General features: G+C 35.8%; 2 protein-coding genes and 1 long non-coding RNA gene across 5 annotated transcripts; 1 reads left to right on the forward strand and 2 right to left on the reverse strand.

Annotated features, from left to right (window-relative positions):
* Positions 1-243: 243 nt before the first annotated feature.
* On the forward strand, positions 244-2,866 carry LOC111454118. Its single transcript, XR_002712375.1, has 3 exons — positions 244-343; positions 1,954-2,033; positions 2,543-2,866. It is a non-coding gene; the product is annotated as an uncharacterized LOC111454118 (long non-coding RNA).
* Positions 2,722-6,540, reverse strand: LOC111454114 (ADP-ribosylation factor 2-like). Of its 3 annotated transcripts, XM_023095437.1 has the most exons (8): positions 6,393-6,533; positions 5,597-5,767; positions 5,351-5,421; positions 5,090-5,209; positions 4,294-4,412; positions 4,127-4,208; positions 3,047-3,067; positions 2,722-2,882 (listed from the first exon to the last, which is right to left on the reverse strand). In XM_023095437.1, exons 2-7 carry the CDS (start codon positions 5,742-5,744, stop codon positions 3,062-3,064), a joined length of 546 nt encoding a protein of 181 aa, XP_022951205.1. In that variant the 5' UTR covers positions 5,745-5,767; positions 6,393-6,533; the 3' UTR covers positions 2,722-2,882; positions 3,047-3,061. The 3 variants fall into 3 exon arrangements, with proteins under 3 accessions (XP_022951205.1, XP_022951204.1, XP_022951203.1); XM_023095436.1 differs by lacking the exon at positions 2,722-2,882 and having other exon boundaries at positions 2,911-3,067; XM_023095435.1 differs by lacking the exons at positions 2,722-2,882; positions 3,047-3,067 and having other exon boundaries at positions 4,010-4,208; positions 6,393-6,540.
* A 1,007-nt stretch (positions 6,541-7,547) lies between these two features.
* On the reverse strand, positions 7,548-25,880 carry LOC111454115. Its single transcript, XM_023095438.1, has 4 exons — positions 25,515-25,880; positions 8,626-8,743; positions 7,797-8,014; positions 7,548-7,680 (listed from the first exon to the last, which is right to left on the reverse strand). Exons 2-4 carry the CDS (start codon positions 8,716-8,718, stop codon positions 7,575-7,577), a joined length of 417 nt encoding a protein of 138 aa, XP_022951206.1. The 5' UTR covers positions 8,719-8,743; positions 25,515-25,880; the 3' UTR covers positions 7,548-7,574.
* Positions 25,881-25,904: the final 24 nt, after the last annotated feature.

Below are 25,904 nucleotides of genomic sequence, written 5' to 3' on the forward strand. Positions count from 1 at the left end.
ATCCATCCGAATTCTATCGAGACATTGGACCCTCTTGTGTCCATGCCATATCATTTACAAATTCTGTACTGGATAGCAGGTGTATGATCCAACCTTCGACACATGGGTTGGGGCGCAATGTTGGCACACGTGTGTCGTTCAACACTGTCCTTGGAAATCTATTTCAAAGGAAGTCGTCTGAGACACTTGTTTTGCAACACTCCCTCTCATTGTGACACACGTATGCCTCCCCTCAAGTTACATTTTGAAGTTTTTTTGGTATGACAGGTATAGATATGATTTTGGCGAACGATCATACAATGTCATGGAGCGTTTGTTTGATGCTTGATTGACACCAAGTTTGGTGAGCTTTCATATTTCATATAGACGGATTTGACTGTAGAACCACATGTCTAAATTATCTCAAGAATCTCGACTTTTGAGGTTAAGGCTCGAGGCTCTATGTGGCCCTTCATCAAGCCTATCTTTGACATACTTGTCTACATTTGTCACCATCTTGCTTATGTCTTGTCTTCTCTTCAATACTCACTCTATATGGTGTGTTGGATGATGCACCGTCCTCCTTGGTCGCATCATGGCACTCGTCTATTTTGGCTCTTGCATGGCCGGATGGGGGTGTCACTTGAGTGTCGTCGCTTTGCTTGTCTCAACGTGAGGGTCACAATCTACTCTCTTCATAGTATGGTTGTGACACTCGACATCATTAGGAAGAATTCCCTAATTAGAGCTCAGTACATAGACATGTATGGACTACGGGTATCGTTGTAGAGCAAAGGAGCTCCCCCAGACTTATGAGTACTCCCCTAGGGCTTTTTCATGGAGCACGACTTGAGGCGCATTTCGCGCAAGGTTGACAAAGGACCTAGACATACATAAAACATCGAGCTAAGAGAACTAGAAATCCCTTTGAAGTTATGAACCCTAGGTGGGTTAGAGTGCTCATTAGACGAGGTATATTCAGGGTTAGTTACGTAGAAACTTGCAAAGGTCAACATAGACATTAAATCAGAGTTTTGGTTACCCTAGGAGCATGTATAAGAATAAGTTTGACAAGAACCTACAAGTAAACTGTATTTTTATACTCCTTCCAAAGCGTAGACCACTGTGATAGAGGGAGCGTGCGGTTGCTGAAGGGACCCCTAGATCGAGTCTTTTCCATTTGTGTTGCTTTTATTATTATTTTAATGTTATCTACTTCTAAAACTCATGTTATTTTATGAACTGTTTTTGATGTGACTCGGGTATGTTTTGTACGTTTAAATATTATTTTTACATAAGTTTAAATGCATATTTAAAATTTAAATTCTTTGTGTTCCCCGCTTTACAAAAAGAAAACTTCTACTACTTTTATACCCTTGAGTCGATGTGGCGATTCATGATTAGAAGTCTCGAAAAGTTGGTCATTATATTGATTCTCCATTTGCGCAAGGTGCCATTAGCATCGCCCTCTAGAGGCGTAATTTTGCTTTCGCCAACAACTTCCCAAAGGTCTTGTCCTTGTAGGTAGGACATCATGCATGTTGTCATGTGTTGAGCTACAATCACATAGTATTCTAAGAATTTCAAGAGCTTTGACAATCTATACCAACCTTGCTTTGATACTAGATTGCTGAACACAACTTTTTCGTGGGGAACACTCACACTCTAAGACCAATCAAGAAAAGATTTATAAGACATTTTGTAGAAACTACTACACTTTGATTTGCTTGGGATGAAAAAACTTAATGGGGTGGAGGGTGAAACAGTATAGACAAGATTTATTCCTAAAATACCTATATATCTTTATCTCTAAAATACCTAAATGTTTATTTATAAAATACTTATTATTTCCAATACTTAAATGGTTATTCCTAATTTATCGGATATTTTATTACTAAAATATTTATGGGTTCAACCTTGAACTTGATCCTATTAGACTTTTATATGGAAGTATAAGTTTGTTTTCTTCCTTAGCTGGTAGCCGAGGCCATGCCGTTGGTGCAGAAGACGCTGTTTGACAAAATAAACTCCCAAGGATAGCAGTTAAACTTAAGGTAGATCTCTGTCACTGCCTCCTGTACACTTACAATCATTAAGCAGGAGCATTTTTTAAGGTTGAAAGTGGATTTTTTTTAATTTTTAATTTTAATTTTTTTTTTGTTCAAGATCATCATATTTAAGGTTTTAAACGCAAATCTGCATACATGTTGAAATCTGGACTACAATGAATTTATCTTGGAAATGCATGCAATATAATATGCTTTCTTTTGCATGTGTAATTGTGTGCCGAAAGTAAATATTACTTTGTCCAAAATCTTATCGCAGTTTTTCTTCTGTTTTTTTCTTTTCCAAAAGTTCATTTAGTAATTCGCACTCGCTTTATGATATGAATGGTCATCCATACACTAAGAACAGTGTTTTATCGCAGTAAGGATAAGAGCATACTTTCTTAAAATTTTAGGTTTTCATGAACAGATATTTGCATATTATTCACGAGAGCTGTGTAGGGTTATCTTAGGTATGAACTGCAGATTCCTGAACTTGCTTTCATGTTCATCTTCAGATCAGTAGCTTTGGCAAGATCCTTGCTGGCATAGTTTTATACTCCAATGACTTTGCAATCTCCGCAATCAGAAGGGGAAATTATTGACGAAAATATTAAGAAATACATCATTTCAGCAATAGAGATGACTGACCTTAGGCCACAAGGAACTGAAGAAGATGGTTTTTGTCCAATGGACGCGCAAGTACAAATTGTGATCCAGTGTTTTGCATTGTTTGAAAGTAATAATTTGGAAGATATTTTGGTAGGGGTAAAATCTATGAGAACATTACCCATTGTAGTTCTCCCAGCATCTATTAGGAGCTGATATTGGTCACCTTCAAAGTTCAAGTCAAATACTTTGCAAAAGAACGCGAGATTAAAACGAATTTCAGATGTGAATGTGGACGGGATAAGTTTGAATTAGATGCATCTCATTAAACACACAGAAGCCCATTACAATATGACCAAAAAAAAAGGTAGATAACATTCACCCCTGCATCCAGGATTGTCGGTCTACACGACAACTCTTTATCAGCTTTATGCCTGTATTACGGAGACAAACATTCAAACCGATGTCAGATACCTCACAGAAGATCCAATTAATCTATTCTCTTAATTTTTAAGTGTTCTATAAAATGTGTCAAGATACCCTTGTTTATTTAATTCATATTCTAATTATAGTATACTTTTTAAGATGCAAAACAGTAGTAAAATAGAAGCTATGGTAATGTTTCTATTTTCAACTAATCTTATCCATGTTTCTTCAATTACAGATATAAATCCCGTCTTCTAAATTATACGAAGATGTTATCTTTCATAAATATTTTGAAATATATAAATACAAAATTATAGTATCCACTTTTTTAAAAGATCACACCTGCATTTGAATATATATTTTGAATTTCAAACCCACTCCTACTATAATTTTTTTTTTTTCATTTGCTTCAACCATTCTTTGATTCTATAAAGTTTTTGAAATTCTTGAAAATGCTCCACCCATAAATATATTTTAGTCCTCGAACGCTGATGTCTCACCTCTACTAAGAGGTTATTTATTTTTCTTTTTAAAAAAAACTTAATTGTGAGAACTTAAGAAAACTCTAAAATTTTGGCTTTACACATTTTTTTAAGTTAAAAAAGAAAAATTAATTTCTTGTAGCAGTTAATATTATTGTTGTCTAAACAATTTTTTTTCACAATTCACCATTAATTCTCCCGTACCAGAGATTTTCAATTTGAATAAGGTTTACGTTTATAATTTATGGTGATTTAATGGCTTTAAACTTCAAGCTTTTACTTTTTTCCCTTTTTACTAGTATTTACTTTTGTAACTTTCTGTTAAAAATAATATTATCAAGTGGTTTTATTAGTTTGTAATTAACTTTTATATTGTAATTTATAATATGTCTATGCAAATATTATGAAAACGAACATGAATTTTGATAATAAAACAAAAACCAAAAACCCATTTCAATTTCAATATTAAAAAAAAAAAAATTGTCAAAATTTTGATAATAAAATCGAAAAGAAATCAAGGAAAGTTTGAAGATAGTAATCCAATGAAATATGAAATTCACATGAACCCAAGGAAAGGGCACGTACCTTGTTAGCAATGTTGTTTGAGAGCCAATCTAATCCCTCATAAAGCCCTTCACCGGAGGTTGCACAAGTGCTCTGGATATACCTATTAAACACCACAGACGTTCATCCGACTTCAGAACAATATGTATGATGCAAAATGGTATTGGATGGAAGAACACAAGGATTACCAATGGCGCTGCCGAAGCGAGTGAAGACCAAGCTTATCAGTAATCTCAGCGGCGTTCATTGCATTGGGGAGATCTTGTTTGTTAGCAAACACAAGTAATACCGCATCTCGAAGCTCATCCTGAAGTCAGTGATAACAAAGCATCGACAAATTCCAAGTACAATTAATCATAAAATCTCCAACGTATGTACATGATAACAAAGCATGCTCAATCCTTGTTTAGTACTAGGCCTAGTTCTAAACCAACGTCATACAGGCATTAGGTAACTTTGACCTCTGAACAACATATTGATAAATGAAATTGCTTACCAAATTAACTCCAGATCATCTGAACTAAAATTTGTTAAGATATTTGGGGAAAAATATCATCAGAGAAAACAATACAAGGCACAAAGAAACACAATGAACCTCCTATAATTTATTCATAGTTCATTCTTGTCTGGTTATCATTGGACAGAATGAAACGAATTTCATATACATATGGCATGTCGTACTAAAATATCATCAGATCCTATCCACTAAGAAACTTCTCGTATAGGACTGAATACTTGGATCCAATTATTATTATGTGATGCAACTCCTACATGTAGTATACCGATCATTGTATGGAAAAGAAAAACGAGTCACCATTAATCATCCTTCAACAAGTGATTAAGTGCTGAAATTCTAAAGTTCCAATTGTCATATTTAGACGCTAAACACGATAACTCCATTGACATTCAGAGTGTGGTAAGAATGAAATCTACAGATCCTAGCAATGGATTAATGTTAACGAATGATAAATACATTCAGCACACCTCATTCAGCATTCTATGCAATTCGTCCCTTGCCTCAACAACACGGTCTCTATCGTTACTGTCCACCACAAATATAAGACCTTGAGTGTTTTGGAAGTAGTGCCTCCACAATGGACGAATCTGAGGAAAGATAAATCACATTTATTGGCTACGTAAAAAACACTAAATTATTCATGAATCGATTATATCATAGATAGAAAACTGCGATGAAAAGTTATCCACAGCTAACAAATGATGAAAAGTAGACTTCTAAGTTCATACTTTGTCCTGACCACCGACATCCCAAACAGTGAAGCTGATGTTCTTGTATTCCACAGTCTCCACGTTAAATCCTGCAAATACAGATAAAAATCAATTATAATGTCAAATGTCAGTGTCATGGAATCCAACCACATCAATGAAAACATACATATAATAATAAGACTAGTATGAAATGATTAAAAATCTAAGCAGGGCAAAAACATAACTAAACACAGAACGAAAGAAAGGGAGGGATACGACGCTTACCGATGGTAGGAATAGTTGTGACAATCTCTCCAAGCTTGAGTTTATAGAGAATGGTCGTCTTACCAGCAGCATCAAGACCAACCATCAGAATTCTCATCTCCTTTTTAGCAAACAGCCGACTGAAGAGTTTTGCGAAGGTCAGTCCCATTTCTGTTCGTAACGGAGAATTTCCTGCATTTTCAGAGCAAAAATATTACACTCACGAGGAGAATGTCAATGATTACGAACCGGAACAATCGCTGAAATTATTTAAAACATTGTTGTTTCAGAAAAGAGGTTAAATCTTGTGGAAAAAAAAAAAAAAAAGACGCCAGATAATAAATCCAGGGAAGATATATCATGATTCAGTTGCACGGAAAAGAATATGAGCTAATGAATCATATAATGCATGAAGACACAGTAAGATCACTATCGTGATCATATGAAGCACCGGTTGGCTCAAACAGTACCTTTAAATAACTAATATTCCATTACCAAGATCTACGGAAAACAGGCAATGAAGCACCGAACAGATCAGATCGGATATATAGATCCGCCAAACAAGTCAAAAAGTTGAAAATCGAACAGAAATCCCTTAACTGAAGTATAAATCGTCAAAATTCATGAAAATAGAGTTAATTATCAGACGAACCGAAGGCAGCATGTAAGAAGTATACCTAAGCTCCGACATACAATCAACAGCAGACAGAAAGCGGAGAAACACAAGAACGAAATGGAACGAATTCATCGCTATATACAGAAGAACTGTAACTCAAAAACAATGAAAGCAGACCAAGATTCAGAAGATTGGAATTACCACTGAGAGCTTCACAGAGAGGTCAGAAGTGTATTGAAAGGGATGTAGAGAACAAAAGAAGGCGAGCTTCAGAACGCGGATTATGGCGCTCGGTTGGAGGACGAGTATTGTTAAGACGGCTAATAAAGAAGCGACCGATGTGGGACGGAAATACGATTCTACCCCTAAATCGAACTTGCATCTTAAGTCTTCAGTGCTCGTAATTCTACCAATCACAACCAGCCACGTCATCCAAGGGGTTGCGCTGTCCCTCGAATCAATGGATGCCAAGTGCCCAGTGTGTGCATTGCGCGAGAAAATAATAAATCTAAAAAACTAATAATTGTATTAATAGATAAATTATTACCGTTGGAAATCGGGATTTCCACAATTGTCCACTTTTCGCGTAAGCTCTCATGGCTTTGTTTTGGGCTTTTCCAAAAGGCCTCGTACCAATGAAGACGATCGCTCCCTAAAGTAGCCAATGTGAGACTCCTTTCCAGCAATCCTCCCTTCAAACAAAGTATACTATAGAGCCTCCTCTGAAGCCTACGGAGCCTTCGAGTAGCCTCCCCTTAATCGAGGCTCGACTCCTTTCTCTGAAGCTCCTCGAACAAAGTACACCCTTTGTTCAACACATTAGTCACTTTTGACTATACCATCGAGGCTAGCAATTTCTTTGTTCGACACTTGAGGATTCTATTGACATGGCTAACTTAAGGGCATGACTTTGATACCATGTTAAGAATCACGGAGGGCTTCCCAAAAGGCCTCGTACCAATGGAGATGTATTCCTTACTTATAAACTCTCCCTAAAATAGCTAATGTGAGACTCCCTCCCAACAATCCTCAACCGTCAATATTCGTGTTTCTAGTAAAAAGTAAGTTTCTTTGCCATAAAATTATAAAATTTCTGAACTGGAGTGCTTCACTAATTTTCTTTTTTCTTGTATGACTAGCGGGTATATATATAGCTCGGAAGATTTGATTTTAAGTCGCAGGGAAACGGTTTCTGCTGGTTACGTTTCAATGGGTTCTTCCAATTTGGGCATTGTCACTCCTTGTGGCTTCTGGGGTCATTAAGCTACCATTCAACACTCCATTTCTTGATGAACTTCTTACGTAACAAGCTTTTTTTTCCCTCTTCGGATAGAAGTAATAAGCTAAAGGTTAGTCAACTTTGTTAAGTTTCTAATAGGTCCATTAATATTCAATTGTGGTTTGTGAGTTTGATTGTTCTCTCTGACATAAACAATTGGGCAAAGGATTAACATAGAAAGCTTCTTCTTCTTCCTTGCAGATCTCTTGCCTGCAAAAAGCCAGAGGTTACAAGTGTTTGAAAATTTTTCATGTAATCCTACGGCATTTTAGTTGTAAAAAAGTTTCCTCTCCCTAATTCAACCAATTATATGTATAAAAGCTTGCCTGTCTGGTGGTATTGTCCTCCTATTTCCAAGGAAACGGCGGTGACATTCAACTGTTGTAGCCATGTTTCCAGTATATGAGGATATAAACACCATCGCCTTCAACAGATACAATGCAGTCCAGAGCAGCCATTTGAGATGCGTGATGGATACCAAAAGGTTCAATCTCCTTTGGAGACGCCAATAGTTCCTGAAGAAGTGAGAGATGAAAGAAAGCAACTATAATAGAGAAACGAGATGTCAGATGGAATCTTATCGAAGAGGAATTAATATTGATTTTATTGACTTTTATGAACTATACATATTTTGTTTATTGACAATAAATTAAAACGAAAAACCCTCACACTTTTCAAATTTTAAAAATCAAAATTTAAATGGACATTAACCTACCAATAAAATCCTCCGGTTCTCTTAATAAAGTCAGCCCTTTGGGACATTCCTCGAAAATGTAGGTGTTCAATTTAACTACCAAACTTGGACGAACATACGAAATAATCAGAAGACATGAGGAAATAAAACGGCATACGGCCCTCTGTGATATTTCCAAAAACACAACAAGTTGAATTCTAATATTTTATATATATCTTCACACCAAATAAAATTAATTTGAGATGGTCAGAAATAGAAAAGTAGTGAAGATTGAGAGGTTGGGAATCATGATCCATAAGCTGAAGCAGAAAATTGCAAAACTGGAAGTTTTATTAAACAACAATGCTAATCTCTACTGTCAAAACCACACTATTGAATAACGAGTTCTATCTCAACAAATATTCTTACTTTAAAGTGGAGCTAGAAGAGAAAGTACTATTTGAGGCAAAATTTCACGATACCTGACTAACATGAGAACGAGCAACTCGTGGAAGAGAAGATTGGCTCAACATTTCGATAGAGCTAAAGTTACCATCCACACACTCCTCATGCATGAGAATCAAATTTTCAGCTACCTCCTGCACCATTAGAAGAACCATTAGAAGAGAAGAAATTCACTTCTTGTGAAGATGTAAAACGTTAGTAGATATGAGTTTTAATATGCTACTCTAGAGTTAACTTTGTCTATATGAAAGATGAAAGCTTGCAAAATTTGATATTAATCGAATACCCAACAGACGCTCCGCGGGACTGTATGATTGCTTGCCAAAACTACGTCCAGCCAGATCAAATATGCATCAAAATGTATTATAATAGGGGGAGGCATGATGTTAGACTTCCACCACCCCTAAGTCTTGTGGCCTAAATGAGCTAACCCATGACACGATGTGTCATGGCGTGGCGAGCGTTGCAAGATGAGTGTTTTGGATGTTTCCTTAGAAAATGAATTTTTTGAGGACACTAACGACGATACAGGTGTGACGATATTATGCCCTAGTCCATGCGTCAAAGGTTGATAATGAGGCTGCTCTCTTGTACGGTATCCATAAATGAATCAGCATGGACATGTGTTCATGCCTCAACGCATAACACATACGTGTCATGGTGTGGTGAGCGTTGCAAGATGAGTGTCTTGGACGTCTTCCTTAGAAAATAAATTTTTCGAAGACACTCTCACGACATAGGAAAACCAATATTATGCCCTAGCTCATGAGTCAAAGATTGACATAGTTGTTAACTTTTTTGCATCCTACATAGTCGTCCATAGAGACAGTTGACTTATACCTAGTTCATTTAGGGCTCTGTTTGTCCAGAAAATTAGAAAATTTTATGTATGCAGGCTGGTGAAGGTATTAACTTTTGGTTCTTTGTTGACTTTTGCAGATAAGAAGGGGTCATGAGGTACACAAACAATTATTATGAAATTAGTTTAGTTTGGACTTGTAGTTTGTAATTTTGTTTCATCCAACACAATCCAAGTTCTAGAATAACCCTACTATCTACTATTCTTTGGCTTCTTCTATCGTCCTCCTCCAATTGTTACTGACAACTTATAACTTGAATCCAAAGTCTCCGTTTTTCAATTGACTATTCTAACTTATACTTCTCCATTTACCACGTTAATGGATCTTTTTCCTTTTTAAGTAAGGATATCATCTCATTTTATTCTTAAAGAAAATTCATAGACGGTTCTAAGGAAGTAACCAATGTAATCATCAAAATATTTCATTCACTTGCCTCAAATTAAACCTTATTAGACACTACTCTTCGCTTTTCAATTGTCCTTTTTTCAAATTCTTTCATTAATTTTTCAAGGAAATTCATAAACCGTTCTAAGAAAGTACCTTATTTCAACATCATAAAACTTTATTCACTTGCCCTAAATTAAACCTTAATAGACAATACTACCTCAAAATTCTTGTATCTAAACTTTAAAACCAAAATTCTTGTATCCAAACTTATCTTTCTTCCACCCTTTCGTACATAACCAGCCATTGAACTTAAAAAATTCAAATGATTTTCCATTATAAAAAACTTGGGAGTAACCAAGTTCAAATGACTGTCCATTATCAAAAACTTGGGAGTCGAATCTTATACTTTAACCCACAATTTTCGTAACCAAACTTATTTTCCTTCCTTCCCAAAATACATAAATTTAACTTTCTTTAGCACCTTCTTTAGCACCAATTGAGCATATTCTTTATTCTAGTGCTTCCTTCCTCTACAATTTCTCTAACCTCATTTTGCGATCTCATATTCCTTCGGTTCCCACTATTCTTCACTTTTCAATTATCCTTGATTCAAATTCTTTTATATTTCTTATGGCATGTGACTTTTATTCTTTAATATATATAATCCTCCATTTATCACACTAGGTGGATATTTTTCCTCTTTTAAGTAAGAATATCATTTCATTTAATTCTTCTATGAGATCATTCTAAGAAAGTACTCTATCTTACCATCATAATAATTTATTCATAGACCATTCCAAGAAAGTACTCAATTTCTTTGGTCACATTATGAAACCATATATGCAAAAAAAATCTTGGTGGGAGGGGCATGTTCATAATTATTGTGACCTTCATGAGCATTTTTGTAATTTGCCATTTATAATATTTTACTCTAAAAATCCAAACTTTTTCTAAAAATTCTTGATCATAGTTTGGTCCATTTTTCCTTAATCTTGAAATTCCATCTCCATCAAGAATTAAAATCGGAGAAGTTTACTTGAAACTGAAAAAAATGACCTTTTTTTTCTTTTATACTTACTATTTCCTATTCAAACCTTTCTCAAAGGCTTGGAATCCTTATAATTCCTTGTTAGGGCATTGAAAATCTCTTTTTTGGGCTCATTAACCTTCCTGAGGTCTCTTAATCCTTTTTTTTGGATCCTTTAAACCATTCATGGGCACCTTAACCCGATTATCTTAATCTTATTTGGGCTCTTATAAATTCTCCCCCTCTTAAGAACATTCGTCTCCGAAAGTTCACTTTTCTTACCATGCCTTGGAGGAGTTCTTGGTCTTAGTTATGTCCTTCCAAGTTCCTTGAGGGTCCATGCATGGGGTTGTCCTTCTCTAGCATGTCTTTCTAATTTTCCCTTGTGGCCTTTTGTCCTGCCTTAGACCGTATACTTATTCTGGTCTTTGTTTTTCTTGTCTGATTTATTAACCTCCTTTGTTGATATTACAAGTCTTTCTTGGTAATCCCTGTGTTTTTCCTTATATCTAGGAGCATATTTTCTTCCTTGCACCTAATAAGTTTTGACACAATCAACCTTATTCCTACAAGATTGTATCTTAGAGATTTCTCTTGTTCCTTCTTGTACAAGGCTTATTTGTGGGTTCTTAGGGTCTTTAGTACATCTTTCATTTTTTCATTGGAGTAAATACTATTTCTTTTTCAAACCTTTCTCAATGGCTTGAATCCGTACAATTCCTTGCTAGGACATTGAAAATCTCTTCCTTTGGCCCATTAACTTTCCTTGGGTCTCTTAATCCTTTTTTTGGATCCCTTAAACCTTTCTTGAGCACTTAAACTTACCAAGTATCTTAATTTTACTTAGGCTCTTACAAATTCTCCCCCTCTTAAAAACTTTTGTCCTCAAAAGTTCACTTTTTTTACAACGCCTTCGGGGAGTACTTGGTCTGAGTTATGTCCTTCTAAGTTCCTTGGGGATCCTTGCATGGGTTTGTCATTCTCTGACATATTTTTCTAATTTGCCTTTGTGGCCTTTAGTCCTGCCTTAAGACCATGTACTTATTCTGGTATTTGTTTTTCTTGACGGTTTAACATCCTTTATTGAGATTACAAGTGTTTCTTGATCATCCTTATGTTTTTCCTTATATCTTAGAGCATATTTTCTTCCTTGTACCCAACAAGTTTTGACATAATCAACCTTGTTCCTTCAAGGTTGTATCTCAAGGTTGTATCTTAAAGACTTCTCTTGTTCCTTCTTATACAAGGCTTATTGGTTTATTGGTGGATTCTTATAGTCTTAAGTCCTTTCCTTCCTTCGTTAGAGTAAATACTATTTCTATTTCAAACCTTCTCAAAGGCCTGAATCCTTTAATTCCTTGCTAAGGCATTGAAAATCTCTTTGGCCCACTAACATTCCTGGGTCTCTTTGGCCCACTAACATCTTAATCCTTTTTTTGGATCCCTTAAACTTTTTTTTTTTTTTTTTTGCACCTTAGACTTACCCAGTATCTTAATCTTACTTGAAAAATTCTCCCCCTCTTAAAAACTTGTCCTTGAAAGTTCACTTTTCTTACTATGCCTTGGGGAGTACTTGGTCTTAGTTATGTCCTTCCAAGTTCCTTGAGGATCCTTGCATGGGTTTGTCTTTCTCCGACATGTTTTTCTAATTTTCCCTTGTAACTTTTTGTCCTTCCTTAAGTCCATGTACTTATTCTGGTATTTGTTCTTCTTGACTGTCTTCTTAGCATCCTTTATAGCATTCCTTATGTTTTTCTTTATATATTGGAGCATATTTCCTTGTACCAAACCAGTTTTGACATAATCAACCTTGTTTTTTCAAGGTTGTATCTTAGACACTTCTCTTGTTCTTTCTTGTACAAAACTTATTGGTGGGTTCTTAGAGTCTTAAGTCATTCTTTCCTCTTTCATTGGAGTAAATACTATTTCTTTTTCAAAGGCTTGAATCCTTAAAATTCCTTGCTAGGGCATTGAAAATCTCTCCTTTGGCCCATTAACCTTCCTTGAGTTTCTTAATCCTTTTTTGGATCCCTTAAACCTTTCTTGGGCATCTTAAACTTACCAGAGCATTTTAAACTTACCCGAGCATCTTAATCTTACTTGGGCTCTTACAAATTCTCCCCCTCTTAAAAACTTTCGTCCTCAAAAGTTCACTTTTCTTACCATACCTTGGGGGAGTACTTAGTCTTTGTTATGTCCTTCCAAGTTCCCTAAGGATCCTTGCATGAGTTTGTCCTTCTCCAACATGTTTTTTTAATTTGTCCTTGTGGCCTTTCGTCCTGCCTTAAGGCCATGTACATCTAGTATTTACTTATCCTTGTATTTACTTATTCTTGACCATTTTCTTAATATCCTTTGTTGAGATTACAAGTCTTTCTTGGTCATTCTTGTATCTTGGAGCGTATTTCCTTCTCTTGTACCCAATAAGTTTTGACATAACCAACCTTGTTCCTTCTTTCCTTGGTATTACAACGTTCCTGAATCCTTGAAACAACTCTTGGCCTCGTAATGAATATTTTCTCCAAAGAAAATCCTTTTTCTAAGGGCTTATAGTCTTAGTTCATCTTGGTGTTATGAACTCTTAGGGTTACTACTTGTTCTCGGGGTCTTAAGGCCATCTTACACCTTAGCTTGTACATTAACCCTAAAGTCAATCAAACACATAAAATCCTTAGGCATCCTTATCTTAAAGTCTTAAGGGTGTTCATTCCTGGTTGTGGTGGAGAGTCTCTCGAGCGGGGCCATAGAGAATCTTTACTTTGATATTACTCTGTCACGACCTAATTTTTGCGTTTAAAACAAAAAACATAAAAATACATTTTATCAAAATAAATTTTATGAGTTTAAATACATTGGCCCAGTCAATAAAACAACTTAAATCATTAAATAGCTAAATGGCTCTATATGGCACCTGCTCTAAATCCATTTCCACTCGACTAGCTTATTGTCGCTTGTGAAAAACATGAGGGAATTAGAATGAGTACAAAGACTCAGTAAGTAGCATACTTGACCGCTCTTAATTTAACTTTCTTCCTTTCATACATAACCATTAACAAAAAAAAATTCAAAAGATTGTCCATTATTAAAAACTTGGAGTCGAATCTCATACTTCAATCCACAATTCTTGTATCCGAACTTATCTTCCTTTCTTCCTTCCTTACATAAGATAACCATCGAACTCAAAAAAATCTAAAAGATTATCCATTATCTGTAAATCAAATACAATTTAAACTTTCTTTAGAACCAATTAAGCAAAATCTTTTATTCCAGTGTTTTCTGTCCAATAAAATTTCACAAACCTCTTTTAGCAATCCCCTTCTCCTGTATTCCCAACAACTATTCATTTTTCATTTTTCCTTAGATTCAATTTCATTCATACTTCCTATGGGATATGACTTATTATGGCTTGATCCAAATAATTTTTCAATTGAAATGGGCTATTCCAACTATATATAGTCCTTTATTTACTTTCCTTTTATATAAGGATATCATCTCATCTAATTCTTCGAAAAAATCTATAGACGGTTCTAACTTATAAACTTATCTTTTCTTCCTTCCATACCTACTTTAAACCAAAATTTGTCCAAATTTAAATTTCTTCCATCCTTTCGTATATAACCATTAAACTTCAAAACTTCAAAAGATTGTCTAGTATCAAAAAATTGGGACTCCAAGTTCATATTTCAACCCAAAATTCTTTTATTCTAGTACTTCCTTCCTCAATATTTCTAACCTCGTATTGCAATCTCATATTCTTTGATTCCTACCGTTCTTAAATTTTCAATTGTGGTTGATTCAAATTCTTTTATTTTTCTTATGGATTGTGACTTTTTATTCTTTGGTTCTAGATATTATTTGCTTTCTATATGTCTACTTGAACATATAGTCCTCCATTTACCACACTAAGTGGATATCTTACCTATGAGGATATCATCTCATTTAATTTTTCAAGGGAACTCATAGATCATTCTAAGAAAGTACCCTATCTCATCATCATAATAATTTATTCATAGACCGTCTAAGAAAGTACCTATTTCTTTGGTGCCGAATCATTCTCAAAGCATATCTGCAAGAAATCTTGGTGGGAGGGGCATTTTTGTACTTTGCCATTTTAAAATATTTTATTCTAAATATTTAAACTTTTCTATAAATTCTTTACCCCTTTTTGTTCATGTTTTCGTTCTTGACCATCTTGAAATTCCAAAAGTTTACTTTAAATTGAAAAAAATGGCATTTTTCCCGTTTTTGATTACTATTTACCTTTCCAAACCTTTTCAAAAAGGCTTGAATCTTCATAATTCCTTGGGCATTGAAAATCTCTTCCTTGGCCCCTTAACCTTCATTGGGTCGGTTAAAACTCTTTTTGGATCCCTTAACATTTCTTGGGCACCTTAAACTTACCCGACTATCTTAATCTTACTTGGTCTCTTACAAATTCTCCTCCTTAACCACGAAAGTTCACTTTTCTTACCATGTCTTGGAGGAGTTCTTGGTCTTAGTTATGTCATTCCAAGTTCCTTGAGGGTCCTTGCATGGGTTTATCCTTCTCAAATATGTTTTTCTAATTTACCCTTGTGGCCTTTCGTTCTGCCTTAAGGCCATGTTACTTATTCTGGTATTTGTTCTTCTTGACTATCTTCTTAACTTCCTTTGTTGAGATTACAAGTCTTTCTAGGTCATCCTTGTGTCTTAACTTATAACTTGGAGCATATTTCCTTCCCATTACCTAACAAGTTTTGACATAATCAACCTTCTTCCTTCAAAGTTGTATCTTAAAGACTTCTCTTGTTCCTTCTTGTACAAGGCTTATGGGTGAATTCTTAGGGTCTTAAGTCCTTCTTTCCTTCTTTCCCGGGAGTAAATACTATTTAATTTTCAAACCTTTTTCAAAGAGGTGAATCCTTATAATTACTTGCTAAGACATTGAAAATCTCTTACTTTGTCTCATTAAGCTTCGTTGGGTATCTTAATCTTTTTCTTGGATCCTTTAATCCTTTCTTAGGCACCTTAAATTTACCCGAGTATCTTAATCTTATTTGGTCTCTTACAAATTCCCTCACTATTAAAAAATTTCGACCACAACAGGTCACTTTTCTTACCATGTCTTGGAGGAGTTTTTGGTCTTAGTTATATCCTTCCAAGTTCCTTGAGGGTCCTTGCATGGGTTTATCCTTCTCAAATATGTTTTTATAATTTGCCCTCGTGGCCTTTCGTTCTGCCTTAAGACCATGTAATAATTCTGGTATTTATTTTCTTGACTGTCTTCTTAACCTCCTTTTTAGAGATTACAAGTCTTTCATGGACATCTTTGTATTTTCCTTATATCTTGAAGCATATTTACTTCCTTGTACCCAACAAGTTTTGACATAATCAACCTTGTTCCTTGAATGTATTATCTCAGAGACTTTTCTTGTTCCTTCTTGTACAAGGCATATTGGCGGATTCTTAAGGTCTTAAGACCTTCTTTCGTTGGAGTAAATACTATTTCTTTCAAAGGCTTGAATCTTTATAATTCCTTGTTAGGGAATTGTTGAAAATCTCTTCCTTTGGATAATTAACCTTTTCTTTGGGTCTCTTAATCCTTTTTTTTTTGGATCCCTTAATTCTTTCTTGGGTACCGTAAACTTACCCGAGTATCTCTTAATCTTACTTGGTCTCTTACAAATTCTCCCCCTCTTAACAACTTTCATCCTCAAAAGTTCACTTTTCTTACAATGCCTTGGGGGAGTTCTTGGTCTTAGTTATGTCCTTCCAAGTTCCATGAGGGTCATTGCATTGGTTTGTCCTTCTCTGACATGTTTTTCTAATTTGTCCTTGTGACCTTTTGTTTTGCCTTAAGGTCATGTACTTATTCTAGTATTTGTTCTTGTTGACTGTCATCTCAACATCCTTTGTAGAGATTACAAGTCTTTCTTGGTCATGCTTGTGTTTTTCTTTATATATTGGAGCATATTTCCTTCCTTGTACCCAACAAGTTTTGACATAATCAACCTTGTTCCTTCAAGGTCGTATCTTAGAGACTTCTCTTATTCCTTCTTCTACAAGGCTTATTGGTGGGTTCTTAGGGTCTTAAGTTCTTCTTTCCTTCTTTCCTCGAAGTAAATAAAATTTCTTTTTCAAACCACATCATTCCTTGCTAGGGCATTGAAAATCTCTTCCTTTTGCCCATTAACCTTCTATGGTTCTCTTAATCCTTTTGTTCGATCCCTTAATCCTTTCTTGGGCATCTTAAACTTACTCGAGTATCTCTTAATCTTATTTGGTCTCTTACAAATACCTCCCCTTTTAAAAACTTTCGTCCTCAAAAGTTCACTTTTCTTACCATGCCTTGGGGGAGTTCTTAGTCTTAGTTATGTCCTTCCAAGTTCCTTGAGGGTCCTTACATGGTTTGTCCTTCTCTAACATGTTTTTCTAATTTTCCCTTGTGGCCTTTTGTTCTGCCTTAAGGCCATGTACTTACTCTGGTATTTGTTCTTGTTGACTGTCATCTCAACATCCTTGGTAGAGATTACAAGTCTTTCTTGGTCATCCTTGTGTTTTTCCTTATATATTGGAGAATTTTTCCTTCCTTGTACCCAACAAGTTTTGACATAATCAACCTTCTTTCTTCAAGGTTGTATCTTAGAGACTTCTCTTGTTCCTTCTTCTACGAGACTTATGGGTGGGTTTCTTAGGGTCTTAAGTCCTTCTTTCCTCGGAGTAAATACAATTTATTTTTCAAACCTTTTTCAATGGCTTGAATCCACATAATTCCTTGCTCGCATTGAAAATCTCTTCCTTTTTGCCCATTAACCTTCTTTGGGTCTCTTAATCCTTTTGTTAGATCCCGTAATCCTTTCTTTTGCACCTTAAACTTACCCAAGTATCTCTTAATCTTACTTGGTCTCTTACAATTTCTCTCCATTTTAAAAACTTTCGTCCTCGAAAGTTCACTTTCTTAACATGCCTTGGGGGAGTTCTTGGTCTTAGTTATGTCCTTCAAAGTTCCTTGAGGGTCCTTGCATGTGTTTTTCCTTCTCTGACATGCTTTTCTAATTTTCCCTCGTGGCCTTTTGTTCTGCTTTAAGGCAATGTACTTATTCCGGTATTTGTTCTTGTTGTCTATCATTTCAAAATCCTTTGTTGAGATTACAAGTCTTTTTCGGTCATCCTTGTGTTTTTCCTTATATCTTGGAGGATATGTCATTCCTTGTACCCAACAAGTTTTTATATAATCAACCTTCCTTGAAGGTTGTATCTTAGAACTTCTCTTGTTCCTTCTTCTACAAGACTTATTGTTGGGTTCTTAGAGTCTTAAATCCTTCTTTCCTTCTTTCCTTGGAGTAAATACAATTTCTTTTTCAAACCTTTTTCAATGGCTTGAATCCACATAATTTCTTGCTAGGGCATTGAAAATCTCTTCCTTTTGCCCATTAACCTTCTTGGGGTCTCTTAATCCTTTTGTTAGATCCCTTAATCTTTTCTTAGGTACCTTAAACTTACTCGAGTATCTCTTAATCTTACACTTCTTCTCTTACAAATTTCCCCCCTTTTAAAAACTTTCGTCATCGAAAGTTCACTTTTCTTACCATGCCTTGGGGGAGTTCTTGGTCTTAGTTATGTCCTTCAAAGTTCCTTGAGGGTCCTTGCATGGGTTTGTCCTTCTCTGACATGCTTTTCTAATTTGCCCTTGTCTTTTGTTCTGCCTTAAGGCCATGTACTTATTATGGTATTTGTTCTTGTTGCATGTCATCTCAACATCCTTTGTTGAGATTACAAGTCTTTCTTGGTCATCCTTGTGTTTTTCCTTATATCTTGGAGTATGTTTCCTTCCTTGTACCCAACTAGTTTTGACATAATCAACCTTCTTTCAAGGATGTACCTTAGAGACTTCTCTTGTTCCTTCTTCTACAAAGCTTATTGGTGGGTTCTTAGGGTCTTAAATCCTTCTTTCCATCTTTCCTTCTTTCCTTGGAGTAAATACAAGTTCTTTTTCAAACAATTTTCAATGGCTTGAATCCACATAATTCCTTGCTAGAGCATAGAAAATCTCTTCCTTTTGCCCGTTAACCTTCTTTGAGTTTCTTAATCCTTTTGTTAGATCCTTAATCCTTTCTTGGGTACCTTAAACTTACCCGAGAATCTCTTAATCTTACTTAGTCTCTTACAAATTCTCCCCCTAACTTTCCTCCTTGAAAGTTCACTTTTCTTACAATGCCTTGGGGAGTCTTGGACTTAGTTATGTCCATCAAAGTTCTTTGAGAGTCCTTGCATGGGTTTGACCTTCTCTGACATGTTTTTCTAATTTTCCCTTGTGGCCTTTTGTAATGTCTCAAGGTCATGTACTTATTCTGGTATTTATTCTTGTCGACTGTCATCTCAACATCCTTTATAGAGATTACAAGCCTTTCTTGGTCATCCTTGTATTTTTTCTTATATATTGGAGCATATTTCCTTCCTTGTATCCAACAAGTTTTGTCATAATCAACCTTCTGTCATCTCAACATCCTTTGAAGAGATTACAAGTCTTTCTTGGTCATCCTTGTGTTTTCCTTATTTCTTGGAGCATATTTCCTTCCTTGTACCCAACAAGTTTTGTCATAATCAACCTTCTTCTTTCAAGGTTGTATCCGGGAGAAGACTTCTCTTGTTCCTTTTGCCACAAGGCTTATTGTTGGGTCCGTAGGGTCTTAAGTCCTTCTTTCCTTGGAGTAAATACAATTTCTTTTTCAAACATTTTCAATGGCTTGAATCCACATAATTCCTTACTAATTGTTGGTACCAAAAATAAAGCAGCGGATTCAGTAGCCCGGGCTGCAACAAGGGCTCGGTGTCATTATGTTAATAAAAAATGGCTCGGGGGGATGTTAACAAATTGGTCTACTACCGAAACGAGACTTCATAAGTTCAGGGACTTGAGGGGCATTTAAAATCTCTTCCTTTTGCCCATTAACCTTCTTTGGGTCTCTTAATCCTTTCGTTAGATCCTATAGTCCTTTCTTTGGCACCTTACTTAAACTTACCCGAGTATCTCTTACTCTTATTTGTTCTCTTACAAATTCTCCCCCTTTTAAAAACTTTCGTCATCAAAAGTTCACTTTTCTTACCATGGGGGAGTTCTTGGTCTTAGTTATGTCCTTCCAAGTTCCTTGAGGGTCGTTGCATGGGTTTATCCTTCTCTGACATGTTTTCAAATTTGCCCTTGTGGCCTTTTGTTCTGCCTTAAGGCCATGTACTTATTCTTGCATTTGTTCTTGTCGACTGTCATCTCAACATCCTTTGTAGAGATTACAAGTCTTTCTTGGTTATCCTTGTGTTTTTCCTTATATCTTGGAGGATATTTCCTTCTTTGTACCCAACAAGTTTTGTCATAATCAACCTTCTTCCTTCAAGGTTGTATTTTGAAGACTTTTTTGTTGCTTCTTCTACGAGGCTTATTGGTGGGTTCTTAGAGACTGTCCTTCTTTCCTCCTTTCCTTGTAGTAAATACAATTTTTTTTTCAAACCTTTTGCAATGGCTTGAATCCACATAATTCCTTGCTAGAGCAATGAAAATCTCTTCCTTTTGCCCTTTAAGCTTCTTTGAGTCTCTTAATCCTTTTGATAGATCCGTTAATCCTTTCTTGGGCACCTTAAACACACCCGAGTATCTCTTAATCTTACTTGGTCTCTTACAAATTCTCTCTTCGTCCTCGAAAGTTCATTTTTCTTACCATGGGGGAGTTCTTGGTCTAAGTTATGTCCTACAAAGTTCCTTGAGGGTCCTTGCATGGGTTTGTCCTTCTATGACATGTTTTTCTAATTTTCCTTTGTGGCCTTTTGTTCTGCCTTAAGGCCATGTACTTATTCTGGTATTTATTCTTGTTGACAGCCATCTCAACATCCTTTGTAGAGATTACAACTTTTTCTTGTTCATCAGTGTGTTTTTCCTTATATCTTGGAGCATATTTCCTTCCTTGTATCCCGCAAGTTTTGACATAATCAACCTTCTTCCTTCATGGTTATATCTTAGAGACTTCTCTTGTTCCTTCTTCTTTAAGTCTTATTGGTGGGTTCTAAGGGTCTCAAGTTCTTCTTTCCTTCTTTCCTGTAAATACAATTTTTTTTTCATTGGCTTGAATCCACATCATTCCTTGCTAGGGCATTGAAAATCTCTTCCTTTTGACCATTAATCTTCTTTGGGTCTCTTAATCCTTTTATTAGATCCCTTAATCCTTTCTTGGGTACCTTAAACTTACCCGAATATCTCTTAAATCTTACTTGGTCTCTTACAAATTCTCCCCCTTTTCAAGACTTTCATCTTCGAAAGTTCACTTTTCTTACCATGCCTTGGAGGAATTCTTGGTCTTAGTTAAGTCCATCCAAGTTCCTTGAGGGTCCTTGCATGGGTTTGTCCTTCTCTGACATGTTTTTCTAATTTTCCCTCGTGGCCTTTTGTTTTGTCTAAAGTTCACGTACTTAATTTGGTATTTGTCCTTGTTGACTATCATCTCAACGATGTTGAGATTACCGTTTTTCTTAGCCATCCTTGTGTTTTTCCTTATATATTGGAGCATATTTCCTTCCTTGAATCCAACAAGTTTTTATATAATCAACCTTCTTCCTTTAAGGTTGTATCTTAGAGACTTCTCTTATTCCTTCTTCTTCCAGACTTATTGGTGGGTTCTTAGGGTCTTAAGTCCTTCTTTCCTTCTTTCCTTGGAGTAAATACAATTTCTTTTCCAATAGCTTGAATCAACATAATTCCTTGCTAGGGCATTGAAAATCTCTTCCTTTTGCCCATTAACCTTCTTTGGGTCTCTTAATCCTTTCTTTGGCACCTTAAACTTACCTAAGTATCTCTTAATCTAACTTGGTCTCTTACAAATTCTCTCCTTTTTAAAAACTTTCGTCCTCAAAAGTTCATTTTTCTTACCTTGGGGGAGTTCTTGGTCTTAGTTATGTCCTACCAAGTTCCTTGAGGGTCCTTGCATGGGTTTGTCCTTCTCTGACATGTTTTTCTAATTTTCCCTTGTGGCCTTTTGTTCTGCTTTAAGACCATATACTTATTCTTGTACTTGTTCTGGTTGACTGTCATCTCAACATCCTTTGTAGAGATTGCAAGTCTTTCTTGGTTATCCTTGTGTTTTTCCTTATATCTTAGAGCATATTTCCTTCCTTGTACCAACAAGTTTTGTCATAACAAACTTCTGTCATCTCAACATCCTTTGCAGAGATTACAAGTCTTTCTTGGTCATCCCATTATTTTTTTTATAGCAAGTTTTGTCATAATCAACCTTCTTCCTTCAAGGTTGTATCTTGGAGACTTCTCCTGTTCCTTCTTCTACAAGGCTTATGGTGGGTTCTTAGGGTGTTAAGTCCTTCTTTCCTTCTTTGTTTGGAGTAAATAGAATTTTTTTTTTGAAACCTTTTTCAATAAATCCACATAATTCCTTTTGCCCATTAACCTTCTTTAGGTCTCTTAATTATTTTGTTAGATCCTTTAATCCTTTCTTGGGTACCTTAAACATATCCGAGTATCTCTTAATCTTACTTCGTCTCTTACAAATTCTCCCTCTCTTAATAACCTTCCTCCTTTAAAGGTCACTTTTCTTACAATGCCTTGGGGGAGTTCTTGGTCTTTGTTATGTCCTTCCAAGTTTCTTGAGGGTCCTTGCGTGGGTTTGTCCTTCTCTGACATGTTTTTCTAATTTGCCCTTGTGACCTCTTTTGTTCTGCCTTAAGGCCATGTACTTATTCTGGTATTTGTTCTTGTTGACTATCATCTCAACTATCCTTTGTAGAATTACAAGTCTTTCTTGGTCATCCTTGTTTTTTCCTTATATCTTGGAGTATATTTCCTTCCTTGTACCCAACAAGTTTTGACATAATCAACCTTCTTCCTTCAAGGTTGTATCTTGGAGACTTCTCTTGTTCCTTCTTCTACTAGGCTTATTGGTGAGTTCCTAGGGTCTTTAAGTCCTTCTTTCCTGCTTTTCTTGGAGTAAATACAATTTCTTTTTCGAACCTTTTTCAATGGCTTGAATCCACATAATTCCTTGCTTGGGCATTGAAAATCTCTTTCTTTTGCCCATTAACCTTCTTCGGGTCTCTTAATCCTTTTGTTAGATCTCTTAATCCTTTCTTTGGCACCTTAAATTTACCCCCGTATCTCTTAATCTTACTTGGTCTCTTGCAAATTCTCCCCCTTTTAAAAACTTTTGTCCTCGAAAGTTCACTTTTCTTATCCGGGGGAGTCTTAGTCTTAGTTATAGCCTTCCAAGTTCCGGAGTCTTAGTCTTAGTTATAGCCTTCCAAGTTCCTTGAGGGTCCCTGCACAGGTTTGTCCTTCTCTGGTATGTTTTTCTAATTTGTCAGTGTGGCCTTTTGTCCTGCGCATAAGGCCAAGTACTTATTCTGGTATTTGTTCTTGTTGACTGTCGTCGTTGAAATTACAAGTCTTTCTTAATTGTTGTGTTTTTCCTTATATCCAAACTTATCTTCCTTCCTTACCTACATAACCATCAAACTCAAAAAATCCAAAAGATTATCCTTTATCTCACTTGTAGACTAAAAAACAATTAAACTTTTCTTGAGCACCAGTTAAGCATAATCTTTATTCTAGTGCTTCCTTCCTCTGAAATTTAACAAACCTCTTTTTGTGATCTCTCATTCCTCCATTCAAAAGTTTTTCGCTTTTCAATTGTCCTTAACTCAAATCCTTTCCTACCTTCTTATGGTATAATACATCTTATTCCTTGATTAGAACTTTCCAATTTCCAATTGTCAATTTGAATATGTAACCCCAATTCTACCACTGTACACATAATGTTTCCTCCTTTATGTGCATAATACCTAGTGTTATTTTTTCATTTAATTCATCATGGAAAGTCATCTCCCCTCATCTTAATGACTCATCCAATTTACAAATCTTTACAACCCATTTTTCTCATTTGCCGTAAAACAAACGTCCTTGCTTAATTCCTTGATCATTATCTCTAATTCAACTCTTTAGACAAAAAGGAATTCTCCACTTCAGAATAGACTCTAGTGTTGTACCTCTTGTAATGACCAAGGATCTAGAACATCTCTCCTATGGTCTTGCCCAGCCTTGTAGTTCCATGGTGGAAGAGTTTCTTCTTCATCCCTTCTTGAAAACGGATAAAGAAGAGATTATTTAAAGCAATTTTATGGAATTTTTATGTTGAAAGAAACAATAGGAATTTCAAAAGGATTGGAAGACCTTGGGGTGCAGTGTAACCTTATAGATCACGCCTCTGTATGGTATGGGAGAGTGTGTACAATTTTTTGTAATTACCTTTAGATCTTTATTTTGTTTGATTGGAGTATCTTTTTAGGTCAATTCGGCTTTTGGGGATATGACACCCGTTTCTTTTAAACTATCCTTTAGGTCTTATTTTGCTTGATTTGAGCACCTTTATGGGTCACTTGGGTTCCTCTTGGGATGGCTTTCTAGTGTTCCTCTTGTATTCTTTTATTTGATCTCAATGAAAGCTTCACTTTCATTTTTTTTTTTTTTAAAAAAAAGGATCTATCCATAGCTACCTAAAAAGCTTAGAAAACAAAAGATGTAATTTAATTCCTTACTCATGAACCTCCTTCAAATTTAAGATTCATTACAATCCTTTAGTGTAGTTTAATCATTTACTCTTAGAAATAAAAACATGATATAGGAAGCACAAAGAACATAAAAAAAGGAAAGCAAAGACATAATAAAAGTTAAACGTAGGAAATCTAACCTTATTAGGACCACAACATTGCCAAAAATGTAATTCCTGCAAGAACCAGACCGGACATATGGTAGTTCATGATGTCAAATCACCAAAGTGTATACATGATGTTGGTTATGATTGTTTGTGGGAGTTTTTTAGAGGGTAATATTAAGGTCGCTTTGTAGAAGCAAGAGGGTATCTTTTTGTTTTTTCTGAATTGTAGCTTGGTTGAGCATTGAGGAGAGGTGGGAGCTCTGAAAACTCCCTTGGCATTGATAAAATAGTAAATATATAATTCAAGTTCTACCAAAAACAAGCTAAAAAAATTTTAGTGTGCCAAAAACTTGTTCTATACTGAAAGGAAACTTGTTCGATTTTCGTTACAGGATATTTGCCTCAGTTGGAATGCCTTCTTATATCCTTTGTAGCTTCTTTTGACCACTGGATCATTTTCTTTTGTTCACTTAATTATTTTTGAACCTCTAAATAAGAATTGCCTCTGAAGTTCTCTTGTGAACCCCTAAATTTAAATAGCCGGCTGTACCCTTAAAATTTCAAACCCAGAACAACGACCCAACTACCCATAAAACTAAAAGGCTGAAAACGAAATTTGAAGGCAATCGGAGGAGGAGAGAGCAGAATCATCACTGTACACATAAAATTTCAAACTCAGACCGGCGACCAAACTACCCATAAAACTAAAAGTCTGAGAACGACATTTAAAGGCAATCAGAGGAAGAGAGAGCAGAATCATCAATGTACCCTTAAAATTTCAAACCCAAAACAGCGATCAAACTACGCATAAACTAAAAGGCTGAAACGAAATTTGAAGGCAATCATAGGACGAGAGAACAGAGTCATTACTGTACCCTTAAAATTTCAAACCCAGAACAGCGACCGAACCACGCATAAAACTAAAAGGCAGAATGAAGGTACTTCACCTCTATTTTTCATCACCGAGACGAGGCGAGAAACTTCTTTCAGTTCTGCTCTCTCTTCCTCCGATTGCCAGGTAACAATCTAGCGTTTGGTTTGGGCAACGAACACTCGGAAGGGAAGAGGGCGTTGATGGAGCGCTGTGATTCTAATGTGAGAATGTGCTGAAGATGAGAGTGTGAGTGCGGGAGAAATATATAAGCCCGAGTGGAATAAGCGGGGGCCGAGACAGCTGGCACCCGAGAATGGCGGGTAACGGCTCTGAAGTCCGTTATGACTTTGACCGTGGAAAACCGTCGACGATATGAACGTTGAAGGTTATATTTCCGAACCTAACAAAACCCTTGTCGCCGGAGAAAACGAATGAAAGAAAAAATGGAGACCAATGACGTGGC

This window comes from Cucurbita moschata, unplaced genomic scaffold (genome assembly GCF_002738365.1).
Source record: "Cucurbita moschata cultivar Rifu unplaced genomic scaffold, Cmos_1.0 Cmo_Scf00016, whole genome shotgun sequence".
NCBI classification, from domain to species: Eukaryota; Viridiplantae; Streptophyta; class Magnoliopsida; order Cucurbitales; family Cucurbitaceae; genus Cucurbita; species Cucurbita moschata.

What these genes read in the sequence shown, in the direction of transcription:
- LOC111454114 (XM_023095435.1), bottom strand. Translation starts at nt 5,744, where the DNA reads ATGGGACTGACCTTCGCAAAACTCTTCAGTCGGCTGTTTGCTAAAAAG. An exon ending in TGCATAGAATGCTGAATGAG is followed by an intron (nt 4,413 to 5,089) that starts GTGTGCTGAATG and finishes CACTGACTTCAG; the next exon opens with GATGAGCTTCGAGATGCGGT. An exon ending in TCGCTTCGGCAGCGCCATTG is followed by an intron (nt 4,209 to 4,293) that starts GTAATCCTTGTG and finishes GGTGTTTAATAG; the next exon opens with GTATATCCAGAGCACTTGTG.
- LOC111454115 (XM_023095438.1), bottom strand. Translation starts at nt 8,718, where the DNA reads ATGCATGAGGAGTGTGTGGATGGTAACTTTAGCTCTATCGAAATGTTG. An exon ending in CTCGTTCTCATGTTAGTCAG is followed by an intron (nt 8,015 to 8,625) that starts GTATCGTGAAAT and finishes TCTCTATTATAG; the next exon opens with TTGCTTTCTTTCATCTCTCA. An exon ending in AGGACAATACCACCAGACAG is followed by an intron (nt 7,681 to 7,796) that starts GCAAGCTTTTAT and finishes GGCTTTTTGCAG; the next exon opens with GCAAGAGATCTGCAAGGAAG.